This window comes from Schistocerca piceifrons, chromosome 4 (genome assembly GCF_021461385.2).
Source record: "Schistocerca piceifrons isolate TAMUIC-IGC-003096 chromosome 4, iqSchPice1.1, whole genome shotgun sequence".
In the NCBI taxonomy this organism is placed as follows: Eukaryota; Metazoa; Arthropoda; class Insecta; order Orthoptera; family Acrididae; genus Schistocerca; species Schistocerca piceifrons.
This window is the reverse complement of record NC_060141.1, coordinates 522483202-522503570: the sequence shown is the minus strand read 5'-3', so window position 1 is coordinate 522503570 and position 20369 is coordinate 522483202. Positions and strand designations below refer to the sequence as shown.

Here is a 20369-nt window from a genome sequence, read left to right as displayed (position 1 = left end):
ACAAAGAGAGCAGCACTCAATTTCTTGGATTTATCTGCATTCAAGGGGATAGACTGGACTCTGAGTCATAAGCTGTACAGAAAGTACACACACACACACACACACACACACACACACACACACACACACTGATCGATATCTCCACAAGCAACCAAATCATCATTCCAGACAAAAAAGGAGTGTCATTAAAACTAAGGTGAACACAGCCAACAAAATCTGTGATTGGGTTTTTTATTTTCAGGATGAATTAAATCAATTACGGTCGGCCTTCAAGAAAGGAAAATGGTTGAGCACTCCGTTAACCCTCCGCTGGGCACGTTGGAAGAAAAGTTACATGACTTGGCACTTGGGTTATTTCAAGACACCAGTTCATTTGACTGGAGCGCTTTGTTTAATGTTGCATTTTACCATTATTTCCTTGTTGTAATATCAAATTGTTATATTCCACACTGTTTTTATTTTAAGTGCATCATATACACTCCTGGAAATTGAAATAAGAACACCGTGAATTCATTGTCCCAGGAAGGGGAAACTTTATTGACACATTCCTGGGGTCAGATACATCACATGATCACACTGACAGAACCACAGGCACATAGACACAGGCAACAGAGCATGCACAATGTCGGCACTAGTACAGTGTATATCCACCTTTCGCAGCAATGCAGGCTGCTATTCTCCCATGGAGACGATCGTAGAGATGCTGGATGTAGTTCTGTGGAACGGCTTGCCATGCCATTTCCACCTGGCGCCTCAGTTGGACTAGCGTTCGTGCTGGACGTGCAGAGCGTGTGAGACGACGCTTCATCCAGTCCCAAACATGCTCAATGGGGGACAGATCCGGAGATCTTACTGGCCAGGGTAGTTGACTTACACCTTCTAGAGCACGTTGGGTGACAAGGGATACATGCGGACGTGCATTGTCCTGTTGGAACAGCAAGTTCCCTTGCCGGTCTAGGAATGGTAGAACGATGGGTTCGATGACGGTTTGGATGTACCGTGCACTATTCAGTGTCCCCTCGACGATCACCAGTGGTGTACGGCCAGTGTAGGAGATCGCTCCCCACGCCATGATGCCGGGTGTTGGCCCTGTGTGCCTCGGTCGTATGCAGTCCTGATTGTGGCGCTCACCTGCACGGCGCCAAACACGCATACGACCATCATAGGCACCAAGGCAGAAGCGACTCTCATCGCTGAAGACGACACGTCTCCATTCGTCCCTCCATTCACGCCTGTCGCGACACCACTGGAGGCGGGCTGCACGATGTTGGGGCATGAGCGGAAGACGGCCTAACGGTGTGCGGGACCGTAGCCCAGCTTCATGGAGACGGTTGCGAATGGTCCTCGCCGATACCCCAGGAGCAACAGTGTCCCTAATTTGCTGGGAAGTGGCGGTGCGGTCCCCTACGGCACTGCGTAGGATCCTACGGTCTTGGCGTGCATCCGTGCGTCGCTGCGGTCCGGTCCCAGGTCGACGGGCACGTGCACCTTCCGCCGACCACTGGCGACAACATCGATGTACTGTGGAGACCTCACGCCCCACGTGTTGAGCAATTCGGCGGTACATCCACCCGGCCTCCCGCATGCCCACTATACGCCCTCGCTCAAAGTCCGTCAACTGCACATACGGTTCACGTCCACGCTGTCGCGGCATGCTACCAGTGTTAAAGACTGCGATGGAGCTCCGTATGCCACGGCAAACTGGCTGACACTGACGGCGGCGGTGCACAAATGCTACGCAGCTAGCGCCATTCGACGGCCAACACCGCGGTTCCTGGTGTGTCCGCTGTGCCGTGCGTGTGATCATTGCTTGTACAGCCCTCTCGCAGTGTCCGGAGCAAGTATGGTGGGTCTGACACACCGGTGTCAATGTGTTCTTTTTTCCATTTCCAGGAGTGTATATCAAATAAAAATTTGTTTTCAATATTGTGTGGCAGAGAATATAATTTGTACACATTTTGTTTTACACTGCTTTTTGTTGCAATAACATCTTTTATTTTACATATTAAGCATTATCAGGATATACCGTTTTATTTTATCTTTTTGAAGACAACAGATACATTTTATCAGGTTTTGCTTTATTTCTAGAGATCGTAACAAAAAAAGAAAATGGAAAACTTCAGTACAAAGAAGCACCTGTTCTAATTTTACTGTGATAGAAATGGCCATATAACCACGACACACTTACACGTTTTTATCACATTCTAAACATATCACAATGTAGGTGAATTGAGAACTGCATACAAATTTTCCACAGTAGTCACAAATTGGTTTTTTTTTGTGCAGGTTTTTGGACACAAAGAACACCTTTGTCGTTTGTTGGTGGGTTGGTAATTCACAGGTGTACTGAGTCCTTTAGGCTCATAGTCCTATCCAAGAGCAAGGCATCTCCTATTAAGTAGTCTTCTGTTGACGTTGTCGTCCTAACTGCAGGAGGAACTGCCGTTTCTTCTGATCTGAAGTCCGGCTTAGTGGGTGATGATGCAACCATATAATTATTGCAGCGATTCCAGCAATTTCGATTATATTATAGAAGAGTGCAAGGCCAGAGCTCGGTATTGCGTTTCACGCTATAGGTGCTAACAAGTTGATCCATGGTGTCAACACCCCACTTATGTTTGTTGTAATGCTCCATTACTTCTGGCTTTTTTTCGTGACCAACTACAGTTCGTGATGAGTGAAGAGAGGAGATAGGTATAACTGCTGATGACTTCATTCGTACGTATGATGCTAGTGATATGGAATCAGAGAATCAAACACAGATGAATTTACTTCTCTCGAACGATGTGGCTGCATCTTCTTAGGAATTTCAATCTTGTTTTTCCTGAGAGTTCCGACATGGGTGGTTTTCACACCAGAAATTCTCTCACTAAAAGTATGTTACCGAAAAAATTGTCAGCTACAATATGGCGGCCCTTATTGAACCATATTGCAGTTACATGTCTTATAATTCTGGAGCCCTGATTTACTTCTTTCTGTTGGCTGGGTTGTTTTCCCAAGTAAATCTGTCTATTCAGTGGAAATGCATTTCTAGAATCGCAGGCCCACCGTATTTTTCCACTATATTTTGTAGGCTTGCTTTTCATGTGTTGTCGCAATAAGCTGTTCATCAACAGTTATGTCAAAGACAGGACTGTATATGGAAGAAATTTGTGAAATGAACATTTTCCAGATGTCTCTAAATGCAGCTAAATTATCATGAGTCCCACGATCTTCCTTGTTTCCTTATCGTCAAATTTGAGAAAACGTGTGATAGCTTGAACTTTTTAGGCGCATTGTTGCTCTGTAAATAGGCCTGCCATGTTATTCCTTCCACTGTTTACTCAAGTCCTCCCTCACAGATCTGTAGGCTCCAGAAGATGTAAGCAGACCAATGTACGCTTCTAGTTCTTCCACATCTAGTCCCTTCCATACCTTAGGTGTACTACTAGGATAATCTTCATGCCACTATTAGTGCACTCACCTAGCCTCTCCGTTAGTTTCCTTACTACGACGGACACTATTTCTGGGATAATTAGGAGCTTTAGGGTTTCTTCTATTGAACAAGGGGGTACCACTTAAATCCAGGTTTATTACGAATTATTCTATGAGATGGAGTTTGGCAGTTGGAGGCTCTTTGTACCAAATCATTTCATTTCTTCCAATGAGTTAATCTTTCATTTGTTGTCATTACTTACAGTTACATTATCGTCACTGTGAATGAAGTCATCTTCATTATCGTCCTCTTCCTCTTCCATTACATCACTGCCTTACTCCTATTCACTATCTGAAGGCAAGTATTCATCTTCGTTCAGGTCAGAAATACTTTCATTATCGACATCAGCATCATCTCACATCTGAAGAAGCATCTTATCAGCTTCTACAGTCCAAACAAGTCTTCCATCAAACCCAAACAAAAAATTAGTCCTATATTTAAATTCTAAGTTATAAGAAAATAGTTTTTCCTACAGTTTTCATTATTTTGACTTACTTACGTTATAATCAACAGACATTTCTTGCCTCTTATGAATAATATCATACATGTATGCAAAACTGTAAGATTTGAAAACAAATACTGTGCTTATCTAATAAAGCCAGCCATCATCCACTTCCCTCGAATCAACAACGCAGTCTGAAGCTTAACAACTGAGTAACCTTCATTGTTAATAAGTTCTGCCAACTTCAGCCATTTTCTGGCAACACTGAGGAGTTAAGTCAGTTAGCGTCTTTGAAGACTCCAAGTGTCCATTTTCGTTGATTCCTAAACTAAGTCATCATAAATTAAACACATAGTTAGTTAATGCTATTTCTGGAGAGTAGTCATTTAGATCATAACTATGAGAGAGACGTCAGGGACCATGAGAGTTACAGGTCCAGTAAATAATTAAGTGCAAAGAGTGTAAGTGGTATGGGGTCTTAAAAGTTCTTACGTACGCAGCGGAGTTTTAAAGACAGAAGAACTGAGAGGCAACGGCCATCTTATGGAAAAGTTTTATTTTCCACTTCATTAATAAATCGAGAAAGTTTTGCCCAATTACGGAGTCAAAACAGTCTTTAGACCGACCAAGAAAATTAATGGATATTTAAGAACGGCACAAGATGCAGCTGGGGTATATAAAATTTGTTGCAGTTGCGGACAACTGTATATTGAAAAGAAGTGTCAACACCTGTATAGCTGAACACGTAAGGAACTGTCGTTTGGGACATATCGAAAACTCAGCTGTGTTTCTTTTCGCAAAGACATCGCATTATCTTGCACACATGACTAGAGAATAAATAGACACTCATCAACACCGTAATAATTTTAATATAAAAGAAGCAGGTTTGAAGTTAGATGAAATATGGGTGTCGACTCCGAGACAACAGAATGGCAATCGATTATTATTAATCGAGAATGATGACGCCGTTCAGAGATAGTCACATAGTCACTGTCACGTAACATATGGTGATGCCATATGTACGTTCCATAAAAGCGAGGGCCGCTCAAGTCTTAGTGCCAGCATCCGTTTTACCTCGGAAGATGATTCCCGCAGTAGGAGACGAAACATCAGGAAGCAGTTTTATACATCGTCCACGTCCCGTCAGACCAGAAATTTTAATTGAAGTGACTGGATAATTCACGGCTTCCTCCATCACCACCATTTAACTTTAACACTTGACTTATCATGTTCAATCTTTAACTTAAGAGTGCACATCTTGACAGAGCAGATTATGACAGCATTTAAATTTTTAAATTCACTCAATAATTATTTGAAATTCTGAAAAATCAAATTTTTGTTGGCCCTAGAAGCCCTTAGATAGCAAACGGGCGTCTGGAGTTTGATGTCTGAATGACGTGTTTCGTATTAGCAAATACCAATTGTACTGTTTCCTTAATAGCTTAATGACAAGCAGTGTCCATTTTATTTCTTAACGCTTCGAGGTTGTAGCCGGATAACGTCGACTAATTGCCACGATGTCGGCTGACAACCATTCACTTTCAGGTGAATGCTCTGCACTTGACATTGCTTGTTCAGATGACCAACTTCATTCCAAAAATTGGTGCGGAGACGCATGCGCAAAGCTAGCCGGAGTGGGGGAGAGGTTCTAGGCGCTACAGTCTGGAACCGAGCGACCGCTACGGACGCAAGTTCGAATCCTGCCTCGGGCATGGCTGTGTGTGATGTCCTTAGGTTAGTTAGGTTTAATTAGTTCCAAATTCTAAGCGACTGATGACGGCAGAAGTGAAGTCGCATAGCGCTCAGAGACATTTGAACGCATGCGCAAAGGCAGTCGCTACATGAACGACCTGTTTCGAGAGTCGCGCCCGTTTCGAATATTGCTCCATCTATGGCGCGCAGTCGCATGCGTCATCGTGATACAACATTCGAGCTCTCTGTCGAAATCCTGGTTTACGAAGCTAAAACTCAAATGTCAATTTAACAAAATTAACTGTTGTTATACCTGTCATTAATGACAAAAATTTCTTTCTGAAGATATGAAAGAAATCAGCGGATCTCACGCTTTACACAGCTCAAAGCCACCATCACGATATCTTGACAGTGTGGAAAATCCTAGTTTGGTTAAACAACACGCACAATGCGTGAAAGGTGCGTTGAACATTATCGCCACTCGCCTCTCGCAGCCCATTAAGTCAGCCATAATAGAGCACTGTATCGCCGAACGACATTCCCTGGATTTTACTGCCACGAAAATCCTTTTGGGTTATATTCGTCTGGAACTGAATTATGAAGGAGTTGGTGAAAATCGTTTCGCGCACGATCTTATTTTTCGTCATAGTGGCTTTCAGTTACTTAAGGCGTGGGATCCGGTGATTCCTTTAATGTATTCAGAAAGAAAACATTTTATGACTAATGGCACGTCTAACGACAGTTAACTTCATGAAGTTGACATCTGAATTTTGGCTTTGCCAGGCCGGATTTCGACAGACAACGCTCATGTAGTACCACCATTACGCATGCGTCTGCGCCCCATAGATGGAGCAATATTCGAAGTGGGCCTGACACTCAACAGAGGTCGCTCACGTAGAGACTGCCTATACGCTTGCGCGCCAATTTTTGGTTATAAAGTTAGCGGTGAGAACAAGCAGTCATCCACCTTCTCCAGTAGGCCGATGACACCGCCTTCCTTGCCCTCGCCCCCAACCTGCAGCGCTCCCATCTCCAGTCCCATCTTGACCGATTCACCACTTGGTGCAACCAGTGGTTGCTTAAGGTCAATCCTTCCAAAACCCAGGCGATCATAGTAGGCAAAACCAACCCTTCCTTCCGCCTCCTCGATTTCTATGTCACCGTCTATGGCCGTCCTATCGCCCTCACCCCCACCATTAAGTACCTTGGCGTCACCCTTGACCGTCGCCTCTCCTTGACCCCCCACCTCTGGACAATCCAAACCAAGGCACACTCCCAACTCCATCTCCTCAAGCTCCTGTCTGGCCGTACATGGGGTCTGGATCCCTCCACCATCCTCCATACCTATAAATCCCTCATCCGCCCTATCCTTTGCTACGCTCACCCTGCCTGGATCTCCGCTCCCCCTACCTTTTACAAATACCTTCAGATCCTAGAACGCAATGCTCTTTGCCTCGTCTATCGCATCCGTCTCCCTTCCCCATGCAGATCCTGTACGACCTTATTCCGTTCCCCCACCTCCTTCTTTTCCTCGAACGGATACAGATACTCTACACCTCCCGTAAACTCGATCCTCCTCACCTGCTTGTCTCTCCCATCCTCTCCCACCCCTGTCTGCTGCTGCGCCTGTATTTCCACGTCCCACCTGCTCTCCTTCTCTCCACTCTCCATACCCTCTAGCAAGGTGGCTTCTGCCATCTCCCCCTCCCTGATGATGCCCTCCTCCCCTCCATCTACCCCTCCTACCAACTTTGATACTCCCTCCCTCTTCCTGTGTTTGTTCCTATGGGCACCCTCTCTCCTTTCTCTCCCCCTTCCCTCCCTCCTCCCTTTCTCTCCCCTCCTCCCCCCAGCTTCCTTTACCCCCACACCTTCATTCCTCCCCCCATCTCCTCTGTCCTTGGCATCTTTGCTCATCCCTCTCCCTCCTGCACCACCTTCTTTCCCTCTTGGCAGGTCCCCGGACTCGCACACAAAAAGTGGACATTTGCGCGCCGGAGATCATCGCCATCGTTTTAGTGTGTGTGCCGTCGTGTTTGTGCCTCAGTGTCTTTCGCCGCCCACGCTCCATCGTTCACGTGTCGTCTCCGTCATCAGTGTCTGTGTGCAGTGCCAACAGTTTGTGTAGGTGTCTTCGTGTGTGAACGGCTACGTGTTATTTGTTTCTGTGTCTACTGTTTTTTGCCCCCCCCCCCACTTTGTTCTGTATATTCTGTGTCCCCATTGTATTTTCTCTGTAAAACATGTGGCTGAAGAGCAGCGTAGTGTGCTGCTGCTAGCCCACCTTATTGTAAGGTGTCAAATAACAATAAAGAAAAAAAACAAGCAGTCTCGATGGCTGAATGATTGTTATCCGAAATATCGTGGCAAGAAATGGACGTCATCTGGCTGCAATCCCAAAATATCAAGAATTACAACAGTACCTATTTTCTCCTGTTTGAACAGTTCTCGGGTATTCGACCGGGTAGCGTCGTAATTTCTCACAATATTTCGGCAGACGTACACGCTGCCATCTTCAGGTGGTTCCTGAAGAACCACCCGAAGATGGCAGCGTATACGTCTGCCGAAATATTGTGGAGAAATTACGATGCTACCTGGTCGGATACCCGAGGACTGTTCAAATTGGAAGTACGCCGGGAAAACTTCGGATCGCACATATTCTCCTTGTTCATTACTACCTAAATGAGATCAAAGTGTTACTTATATCCCTGTTCCCTCTTGAAAGTAATATTGTGAGTCGTTGCTGGTGACAGTGGAAGCTGAGCAGCGTTTTGCCTGTGCAGGCCCTCTGAGGACGGATGAAGGCGCCACGGAGGAGCCGGACGAGGACTACGCCGTGTCGGTGGGCGGCTCTGGACTCGGCGGTCCCTACTTCGACGTCTCGGCGTCCCGGAACGTCACCGCTCTCGTCGGCAGGACGGCACTGCTCAACTGCCGAGTGCGCAACCTCGGCGACCGCACGGTGAGACTCAAGCCAAACCTCGATTGACGGAAAGCGGGCTGTTGTCAGTTCTTAGTGGTGTTAATAGTACCTGAACCAACACGCTACATTGTCCATAGTGGAGACGTAAGTCATGGGATACCTCGTAACATCGTGTAGAACCCCCTTTCGCGCTGCGTAGTGCCGCAGTTCGACGTGTCATGGACTTCACAGGTCATTAGAAACCCCTCCAGAAATACTGAGCAGTACTGATTATATAGCTGTCTATAACTGCGAAAATGTTCAAGCTGCAAGATTTTCGGCACGAACTGGTTTCTCGATTACGTCCCATGAATGTTCGATGAGATTGAAGTCGAGCGATGTGAGTGGCCAAATCATTCGCTCGATTTGTCCAGAATGTTCTTTAAACCAATCTCATACAATTCTAGCCCAGTGACATGGCGCATTGTCATCCATAAACATCCCATCGCTGTTTGGGTAAAAGTGAAGTATATTATTCCAGAATGAGATTTTCACTCTGCAGCGGAGTGTGCACTGATATGAAACTTCCTGGCAGAAACTTGCTGGCAGATTAAAACTGTGTGCCGGACCGAGACTCGAACTCGGGTCCTTTGCCTTGTGAAAATCTCATTCTGGAAACATCCCCCAGGCTGTGGATAAGCCATGACTCCACAATATCCTTCTTTTAAGGAGTGCTAGTTCTGAAAGGTTCGCAGGAGAGCTTCTGTAAAGTTTGGAAGGTAGGAGACGAGGTACTGGCAGAAGTAAAGGTTTGAGGACGGGGCGTGAGTCGTGCTTGGGTAGCTCAGATGGTAGAGCACTTGCCCGCGGAATGCAAAGGTCCTGAGTTTGAGTCTCGGTCCGGCACACAGTTTTAATCTACCGGGAAGTTTCATATCAGCGCACACTCCACTGCAGAGTGAAAATCTCATTCTGGAAACATCCCACAGGCTGTGGCTAAGCAATGTCTCCGCAATATCCTTTCTTTCAGGAGTGCTAGTTCTGCTAGGTTCGCAAGAGAGCTTCTGTAAAGTTTGGAAGGTAGGAGACGAGGTGCTGGCAGAAGTAAAGGTGTGAGGACGGGGCTTGAGTCGTGCTTGGGTAGCTCAGATGGTAGAGCACTTGCCCGCAAAAGGCAAAGGTCCCGAGTTCGTGACTCGGCCCAGAACACAGTTTTAATCTGCCAGAAAGTTTCGAACTATATTATTGGCTGAAAATCGTCTCCAAAACGCCAGACATAAACATTTCCACCAACAGATGGGTTCAGCCTCTGTAAACACAGCCCACACTGTTATGGAGTCACCACCAGCTTGCTCAGTGCCTTGTTGACCACACGGGTCCATGGCTTCGTGGGGTCTGCACCACACTCGAATTCTACCATCAGCTCCTACCAACAGAAATCGATATTCATCTAACCAAGATGCGGTTTTCAAATCGTCTAGCCCAATCGGTATGGTCATGAGCCCAGGAGAGGCGCTGCAGGCAATATTGTGCTGTTAGCGAGACACTTAAATCTGCTGCCATAGGCCATTAACGCCAAATGTCTCGCATTGTCCCAACGGATTCGTCCGTCGTACTTCCAGATTAATTTCTGCAGTTATTTCAAGCAGAGTTGCTTGTCTGTTAGCACTGACAACTCTCCGCAAACACCCCTACACTCTGTCGTTAAGTAAAGGCCGTCGACCACTGTGTTCTCCGTGATGAGAGGTAATGCCTGAAATTTGGTATTATCAGCACACTCTTGGCACTGTGGATCTCGGAATACTGAATTCCCTAATGATTTCCGTAATGGAATATCCACGCATCTAGCTCCAACTACCATTTCGTGTTCGAAGTCTGTTAATTCAGGTCGTGCGGCCATAATCACGTCAAAAGTTTTATCACATGAATTATCTGATTACAACTCCACCAGTGCACTGCCCTTCTATACCTTGTGTACGCGATACTGCCGCCATCGTTATACGTACATATCGTTATCCCATGACTTCCGTCATCTCGATGTAATAGTATAATTTACATTGAAATGTGGTATATACATTTACATAGGACACTTAGCTCATACTGTTAGTCTCTAGGTCAACACTCATGTCTGAGCAGACGATAACATGTTTACATCAGTCACTAGCGGCAATATTGATAGTGGTGATCAATGCTTCTGACGTGTTCTTTGGACAATGATTCGAAGAGTCGGCGAAAAATGTACTAACCCACTAGAGCAAAGTTTTGGGTTATTGCGGATTATATATTTGGTTAAATTGTTAAATCGTAAATCACAGTGGCCTTATCTGCAACTTTTTCTAAGAATCGTTACAATTTACTTAGCGACGAAATCTATTAAATGGGAAAACGTTACAAGTCTTGGAAAACTGCATGCTTATTACGTTGTCCCTACAGACTCTTCATCAAAAGTGTCTGGAGAAGAAGTAGTCAAGAGAGATTCCACTGATTGTCGAATTTTTCAAATATTTATTAGAACAAGCAGAATATTTTGAAATCCATTTTACTACTGCCCAGCCTAGCTGACTAGCTGTGACTGCCAAGTATGTGTGCAAATAGGTGTTTTAAAATTGATACAACGCGAATAAGCTAACCCTTTAGTCAACGTAGACGTTCACTCACCTACTTATCTGTTGATTAAAGTTACCTGGGAGTAGATCATAAATGATCTTATCAAATGCAAACAATGTTCGAGCCTTGTATCCTGGGAAGTGTCAGGAGTTTGAATGATGGTTCGTTCAGGGGCATAGTGCTTGTACGTACTACAGTAACCTTCCGTTACTTTATGGAGCTCGCTGTCTTCGTATCCTGTCTTGAGCTTCTCGTAGAAAGCAAATCAGTATGTATCTAAAAATTGAACAGATAATACTCTTGGTTTCTATCGTATGGAGTCCGTTCGAGAGCAGTAACGGAAATATCAATGTAACGTGGGTTTTAGTTATCCTAATGTGAGTTATTTGCAATTTTTCCAATAAAAGAGACAATTATTCCATAAATCAGAAATACGACCGTTTATGCACGTTCGACTACACACCCCTGAAACGTCGTTCCATACAGTCCACAAATCGCGACACGTATCATCATCAGTATGATATGGTTGAAAGAACAAAGCATTTGAAAATGTACCTTTCAACTTCTGAGTAAAAGAAACTATATTGTGGAAGCAATTATGAACAATTTCTTTACAATCTGCCTACTGGCACCAACGCGATCGGGTGCACTTTAAGTTCACTTCACATAAAATCGCGTAAAGGCGGATCTTAACTATGAAAAAAATCATAAATTACATTGGATACCTAATAACGTCGACTACTTATTTCTCAAGCGTTCACAATAGAAATTTCCTTACCTTACTCGTTTTTACTCATTTTCGATTGCACAAAGTCTGCCCGTCACGCAACTTCCAGGCCTCTTGCAGCTCAGTTTTTTGGTATAGTCTTATATATCCAATGAGCGGCAAGTACAATTAAATTTTGTATCCATCGATTCCTCGGTGGAGAAACTGACTTAGCAGTCACAGGTTAGAGTCCCGTGCGTTTCGGCAGTTTCGTTCGGTCGGGGGACTGTAAGTTCGCGTTATCATTTCTTCGAATCTTCATAGACAAAAAGTCGCTGACGTGGCATTAAATAGAAACACTTGCAGCAGGCGGTGGAACAAACGCAGACAGGGACTTCCGCCCAGTAATCCAATTTCTTCATTGCACTTCATTTCATTTCGTTTCATTTAATTTAGTAAAATAACAGCTTTTGAATCCAACATGAAGAGAAAATAAAGAAAAATCATCTGGAGTGCCCCAGGAAATTGTGATGGGACCACTCTTCTTTACTTTTGTGAGCGTAAAGCCCATTTGGCGTCGGGCTGTCGTGCCATAGCACGGTATGTACCATCTGTGACTGACAGAGTAATCTATAGTGAACTGCCGACTGCTTGGCAGACCAATGTCAGAGTGACCACGTTGTCAACATGAGGAAATTCCGGCCGTTACAACTCAGTAGTGGAGGGCCCAGTGCACGCCTGATGCCTTGTACAATAACACGACAAAGACTAACAAAGACAGAACCAGTGAAGGTACAGAGGAGCTAGTGTGCTCATTGTAAAGGGAAAATTATGACGATGGTGACTGTCAAGACGAGCCACCATTGTCATAAATACTCTAAAATTGTTCAAGTTTGAATAATTATTGTATTGTACGAAATTCGGAAAATTATACCTCAGTAATGCGTTATGCGACTGCAACAAATATATCAGTAGAAGTACCTCGTAGAAACCTATAAAGTTATTATGATTATGATTCCCAATTTTTGAATTATGGGCATCAACGTGTTTTTGCAGCCAAAAATTTTATTTTCTTACTAAATAAAAATTAATTAAATAAAAACAGCGGCAGTACCCTAATTTAGAGATAAGTAAGAAACATTAAAAGATTGCAATATATTTATTTATATTCATTTAATACAGTGAAATTGAAGAAAGCATGATCGTCTACCTAAAAATCTCAATTGTAAGTCAGCTATTGAAGATGGAAATCATGTTCATAAATGAAAATCTAAGGAAATTTACTTTAAATTCATTTATAATATGTTGAACATTGTGATTTTTGTTTGTAAACTACATTGTGTTACTTAGCTCACTTAGTAGGACACAAAGGGTTTAAATAGGCAACAGCCATCTTAGATCACGAGAGTGTGATCTCAGGTTTAGTTGAGGCTAGACCTGTGTTAGATTGCGGCTCAGGAGTCGCAGTGCGAGTACGTCGAAATTTTTGTAAGTATTGAGCTTCGGACTTGTAGCTTTTCTCCAAGCTTCATGGTCTCGAATCAATTTTTCGTGTCTACCAGCTTTCGCGGACTTGGAAATTTTTGGCGACACATACCACCACTACGCTGGATTAGTAGAAATTTGACGAGTTTATTTCAAGACTTAGGATATTATAGAGGTAGTTCGGACTTGGAACATTTTTCGTGTCGTCCCGCATTCGTCAACTTGACTGTTTCTGTGGATATACTCAGAGAGTGAAGTGAACTTTTAAAGTTTTTGCGAGATTCGTCGGGTGAAAAAAAAATGGTTCAAATGGCTCTGAGCACTATGCGACTCAACTGCTGAGGTCATCAGTCGCCTAGAACTTAGAACTACTTAAACCTAACTAACCTAAGGACAGCACACAACACCCAGCCATCACGAGGCAGAGAAAATCCCTGACCCCGCCGGGAATCGAACCCGGGAGCCCGTCGTCGGGTGAACTTTGATATTTTCGTGGTGAGAAGAAGTTGAACTAGTTTCGTGTTGAAGTGCACTCGCACACTTGGATTTTATTTCGTGGTGTTGGACATAGTTAACTAGTGATTTAATGATAAGTGAGACAGTGGGGACATGTGTTTCGGTCATATAAATAGTTTCATAATATCGACCTTCCTTTTGTGATGTGTTCGGACCACTAACTGTGCGTTTAAGATCGCTATCGCAGAAGTTAAGCCCTTGGTGTCTAAATCTGATTTTATTGATACAGTACCATTTCGTGTCAAAGATAAAAATAAACCTGTATATTAATGGAAAGATCTCGTGTAAGTGTGTTGGAGTTTTAGTCAGTAACCCCAACGCGCACTTTATACAGGGTGTTACAAAAAGGTGCGACCAAACTTTCAGGAAACATTCCTCACACACAAATAAAGAAAACATGTTATGTGGACATGTGTCCGGAGACGCTTAATTTCCATGTTAGGACTCATTTTTGTTTCGTCAGTATGTACCGTACTTCCTCGATTCACCGCCAGTTGGCCCAATTGAAGGAAGGTAATGTTGACTTCGGTGCCTGTGTTGACATGCGACTCATTGCTCTGCAGTACTAGCAACCCCGGTACCAAATGAAGAGACTCTTCGTGCTCGTATCGTGGATGGCTGGGATACAATACGCCATTCTCCAGGGCTGCATCAGCGCATCAGGGATTCCATACGACGGAGGGTGGATGCATTTATCCTCGCTAACGGAGGACATTTTGAACATTTCCTGTAACAAAGTGTTTTAAGTCACGCTGGTAGGTTCTGTTGCTGCGTGTTTCCATACCATGATTAATGTGATTTGAAGAGAAGTAATAAAATGAGCTCTAACATGGAAAGTAAGCATTTCCGGGCACATGCCCACGTAACATATTTTCTTTCTTTGTGTGTGAGGAATGTTACCTAAAAGTTTGGCCGTACCTTTTTGTAACACTCTGTATAAATACTATTGAACTTTATTGACTAAAAACAGTGGGTTTATGAGATCAGTCTTGGTGCTGGCACCAATAGATGAAAAGTCAGATTTAATGAAACCCTAACACACACTGGGGAGGCTCTTCGTTTAGTGTGACGGGTGTAACAGTTGCTCCATTGTTTTTTGCACTGGGCATTGTTCGTGAGTAATGCACGTGGGGCTCAGAGCAAAATTATGTACTTCGCAGACTGAACGAACGTGAACAAGAGACAGTTGGCGAACTCTAATTGTTTCTTTGTATTATCATAACCCAGCTTAAGACTGTAATTTGGCACCGTTATTCACAGCCCAGCTGCACCATACACATAATCGATCTAACTGATACACTGAGCAGCAAGCGAAGGCGAATCGTCCTAAACCGAAGTCGATGATTCGCCTTCCCTTGTTATAAAGGATACCGCATACAGAAAATTCATGTGACCCATTCTTGAATACTGCTCGAGCGTTTGGGATCCGTCCCAAGTCGGATGAGAGGAGGACATGGAAGTAATTTGGAGGATTTCCTAGATCTGTTACCGTAGGCTTGATCTGCACACGAGAATTACCGACACACTCTGTGACTTGCAGACTGCCGGTTATAGCGCAAGCTGCAGAACGATCCCATTGCCACAAAAAAATGGTTCAATTGGCTCTGAGCACTATACGGCTTAACTTATGAGGTCATCAGTCGCCTAGAACTTAGAACCAATTAAACCTAACTAACCTAAGGACATCACAAACATCCATGCCCGAGGCAGTATTCGCACCTGCGACCGTAGCGGTCGCTCGTCTCCAGACTGTAGCCCCTAGAACCGCACGGCCACTCCGGCCGGCCCACTGCCACAAATATACATTTCGCGTCAACGACCGCGAAAGCAACAGAAGAGAACGCAAGGCTCGTACCGGGAACGCGCATGCAATTGTCTTTCCCTCGCTCCATTTGCTACTGGAATAGGAAAGGAAACGATTAGCAGTGGTACAAGGTTCCCTCTGCCACGCACCGTGTTATGAGGTTCGAAGTTATAAATGTGGACGCAGATGTACCTGACACTGGATATGGGTGTAATTTAAAGAAAACAAAAATACAATTCAGTTTCACTCAAGTCCACAACGCTACTGTCACACCGGACGCGTCTCGCTTGGCGCCTAGGTACCTCGCCACTTGCTAGTCGGTTCACGTTGCTAAACAAACAGGTGTGAACCGCACTGACCGCAGGCTGTCTTCAGGCCTGGCCTCAAAGAATGTGCGGTCTGCGACCTTGGGCCGCGGCGAGCTGGTCGCGTAGTTGAAATGGGAATGAGCGTATGGCTTCGATGGCCTGTAGGCGCCTTCCGGAGAAGTTCGGTCGCCAAGTGCAAGTCTTATTTCAGTCGACATCTCATTGGGTGACTTGTGCGCCGGTAATGAGGATGAAACGATGATGACAACACAACACACAGTCCCCGAGCAGAGAAAATCTCCAACCCGGCCGGAAACCGAACCCGGGGCCGCTTGCGTGGGAGGCGAGCACGTTACCACCCACATAAGCAGGCGGACCGCGTACATAAAATGCGTCGCTGGTCGCTTGGCGCGTTGCTAGACGAACGGTCGTGTTGGTTCTTCATTGCGTGTTCTCTAATGGCTTTGAAGATTACGTCACTCGACAAACTATTACATAATTTATTTTGTCTCTTCTCTACCATGAAGAAGCATTAATATCGTCAGTTTTCAAAAGAGAAATGCCAACTTGAACTGACCGAAGTTCGACAATAGTTAAATTTTCAAATTTCCTTGGATCAAGAAGGCTTTGCAAAGACTGAGTTTCATTCGTAGAAGGGTGAAAGAACAAAAGAGTGTCATTTTTGATTCTGACCATGTCTTGCTTCAGAATTTCAATTTTTTCCAGTGATCGACAACTGGACGCATTTGCTTGTAGACATTGTGGAAAACAGTTTTTTTCTCGTCTGTGTTCAAATGTATTAATTATCTGAGGAACAACTGGAAAATCCGCAGACTGAACGTCTTAAACAGAATGTGTTCGGAGGCCAATGTAGTATTTTGCTTTAGAAATTGTAGCAGTTCCGAAAAGCGGGAGGAGCTTGTGGCAATATCGTCAGCTCCGTCTCCACTTCGTGGAGATATAGTCTGGAGATACATTACCTCTGTGTTAGTGTTTTGTTGTAGTTTTTCTGTAATAGTGGTGAGAAGGATGTCAAACGGTTTTACAAAAAATGAAATAGTTCAAATGGCTCTGAGCACTATGGGACTTAACTTCTAAGGTCATCAGTCCCCTAGAACTTAGAACTACTTAAACCTAACTAACCTAAGGACATCATACACATCCACGCCCGATGCAGGATTCGAACCTGCGACCTCGTCTCCAGACTGTAGCGCCTAGAACCGCTCGGCCACTCCGGCCGGCAAACGGTTTTACATTCGTAAATAACCAGGAAATGTGTCTTGAAATTGTCAATTGTCGAAGTTGTTTGTACAACATGTTGAATTCACCTCCTTCAGCTGTCTCAAAATTAATACTTTGTATACAGCATGATGGTAGTTCCCGCAAAAGTTCATATTTCATAGAAATATTTCCTGCCAGAAGCGTTTTCTGAGTCAGCGTTGGATCAGACATTTCCACAGTGCGACCGAGCAACACGCCTTTGGCTACTGGCGTCGATGCTCCAATATGCCCACCAAGCGTGCAATTACTCGGCACTAGGTGCGTCCGTTACGGCCGTAGCCTAAGGAATGACTCGGGGCTTGCACTACAGGACGTCTCACTGCTTCATCGTAAAGTGCTTCGCCGAGTGACCAAGAGTTTGTGAGTCCCTTAGCAGCCTGATGTTCATATGGCTGGAAGATTGTTTGTAGCCTGTTAGAAGTGACCAGCAGCACGTTGTCGGCAGGTGTCGTGGGTGCGGCACCGGGACATCCACCTGCTGACGGTGGGCCGCTTTACCTACACGAGCGACCAGCGCTTCCAGGCGATGCACTCGCCGCAGACGGAGGACTGGATGCTGCAGATCCGGTACCCGCAGATCCGCGACTCGGGCGTCTACGAGTGCCAGGTCAGCACGACGCCACCCATCGGGCATTCCATGTACCTCTCCGTCGTCGGTAAGATTCCACCTGTAACCTAATAGAAACCACGCTCTTAGAAAAACTTCCGAATAGTGTATTGATTATACGACAAAATTATACCACCGCTATCAGTCTACATTGCTGGATGCATTAAAAATACAGGGCGAATCGCTTAAAGCTTACACAGCAAATCTTGCGGAAATGGAAATTGATAGTCATGTAGGTTTACACAGAATTGGTTTGGTAGTCAAGGACTCGTAATGTCAGCCAATTAACAGATTGTCAGAATATTCAGAGAGTGTATTATTGTGCAAAATTAAGTCTTTTTAAAATGTAGAAATGAATATTGGCATTAACAGACTAAATGTAAGCTAATTAGAATGTCAGTGGTATTTTTTGTAGGTATCTAGTTCGAGGCACCGCCTTATCGTAGCACTGTCCGTGTGGGCGGGAGAGTTTGTGTGCTCCAAGGAAGCTGAGAGCTATATCTTCGGTAGCGTAGTTACTGGCAGGTCCAACCTAACCGGTAGGTCTCAGCAGAGAAGCCAGACAAATTGTGCCTCACAACGACCCGTCTTATATCCTATATCCTATATATCCTATTCCCTACCATCTCCTCAGTTACTATTCCTTTTCTTTCTCTAATTACCTTAACACACCACTGCCTCGTGGTTGGTCTCGGGAGGGATGAAGGCTAAGGGAGAAAACCCTGAAATAAAATCTGGAGTGGGGTCCCAAAGGCGGTTGGAAGGCGTACTACGTCCCCTTCCGGCAGCTCCTGCAACCGAAGTGATACCAGACGTATTGGCTTGCCTTTCATCTAGATATTAGCATTTAGGTCGAGAGGGAGACCGTGATGATTGGGCAACTCACGAGTCTTCATATTTATCGCTCAGGCTTGTAGCATCCTGGAGAGGACACTTCAGCGACGTCCAAGGATTTCGGCACAACATGGGAAGAGGCAGTTACCGGTTATAAGCTCTGTCTGATTGGCGTAAGACTCGAGTGCCAGGGGCCACTTCCGACGGAGGGAGAGATCATGGGATCTCATTGGACAGCTACCGCTCGCCTCAAGCTGGGCAGCCCCCAGCCAATAAGGTGCTGTCCCGCCACTATCCGCCTGCTTCACGGGGTGTGTGGAGCTTAGAAGTAATCTTTGACAGGCGGGTTGATGTAGTACACCTACCAACAACAAAAATGAAATAATAAAGAAATCACTGTTTCATATTGCCACCTGGAATGTTAGGACCATGTGTCCAAGGTACATTGATGATGCCCAAGAGGTTTATTTCATGCGTAAGACTGCCGTAATTGACAGAGAGCTCCATCGTTTGAATGTTGACATTGTGGAACTGCAGGAGACGTGGCTTCCAGACGCGGGCTGTATCAGGGAGGATAATTACACATTCTTCTGGTAGGGGAAGTCTCAAGACGAGCCAAGACCTCATGGCGTAGGATTTGCTGTTAAAAACAACCTCCTGGACTGTACTGCGCCACCATCCGGTGGTGCTTTCAAAATATGCTTCTCAAGCGGCACTGTCAACATCCTAAATGTTTACGCTCCCACCTCATCATCCAGCATGGAAGAGAAGGATCTGTTTCATAATTTAATCAGTAACAGAATAGCCAAGGTACCTAGCACCGAGACACTGTATGTTCTAGGGGACTTCAATGCTAGAGTTGGATCAGATAATGACATGTGGTCGAATTGCCTGGGACATCATGGGGTGCGAAAAATGAATGAAAATGGCCAGAGACTGCTTGAAGTTTGCTGCTTTTATGGACTCTGTATTACAAACACATATTTCCATCTTAAGGATCAGCACAAGGTGGAGACACCCGCGCTCTCATCACTGGCATCAGCTTGACTTAGTCATAGCTAGGCGTACTGGTCTCAAAAATGTGCTACTGACACGAAGTTATCATAGTGCTGATTGCAACACTGACCACGCCCTGGTGGCGTGCACATTGAGGCTCACTCCTACGAAATGTCACCACGCTAAACCGAGAGGTCATCCCCGTATCAACACAGATCATGTTCTAGACACACAAAGAAAGCAGGATTTCGCCAGTAATTTTGAAAGTGCTTTCCCAGGAAATTTGCAAGCAGAAAGGAATGTTGATCAGAAATGGGCAAAACTCTCGGGTGCAATCTACAACTCAGCAGTATTGGCCTATGGAATAAAAGGAAAAAGAAACAAGGACTGGTACGAGCAAAATTTGGAAGAAATGGAACCAGTCACTAAGGCTAAGGCTTGCTTACAAAAGAAACCAAAATGAAAGAACTCGAGATGGCCTACGAAAAGCAAAGAACAGGGCACAGCAAACATCCAGGAGATGCGCAAATAACTACTGGCTGAATTTATGTGCAGGTATACAGAAAGCGGCCCATTCTGGGGATGCTAAGGCAATGTGCGATGGTATTATGAAAGCAATTGGACCAACTGTCAGAAAAACAGCTCCTCTGAAGTCCAAGACAGGTGAAGTTATTACTGATGAAGGCAAAGAAATGGAACGCTGGGTTGAACACT

General features: G+C 44.8%; 1 protein-coding gene across 2 annotated transcripts in view; it reads left to right on the top strand.

Moving 5' to 3' along the window:
• Window positions 1-20369, top strand: part of LOC124795309 (zwei Ig domain protein zig-8-like) — a 202047-nt gene that overhangs the window by 139261 nt on the left and 42417 nt on the right. For both annotated transcript variants that reach the window (XM_047259279.1, XM_047259278.1), the window contains exons 2-3: window positions 8393-8571; window positions 17664-17874. In XM_047259279.1, coding sequence (XP_047115235.1) covers window positions 8393-8571; window positions 17664-17874 — 390 coding nt within the window. The remainder of the gene's footprint in view (window positions 1-8392; window positions 8572-17663; window positions 17875-20369) is intronic.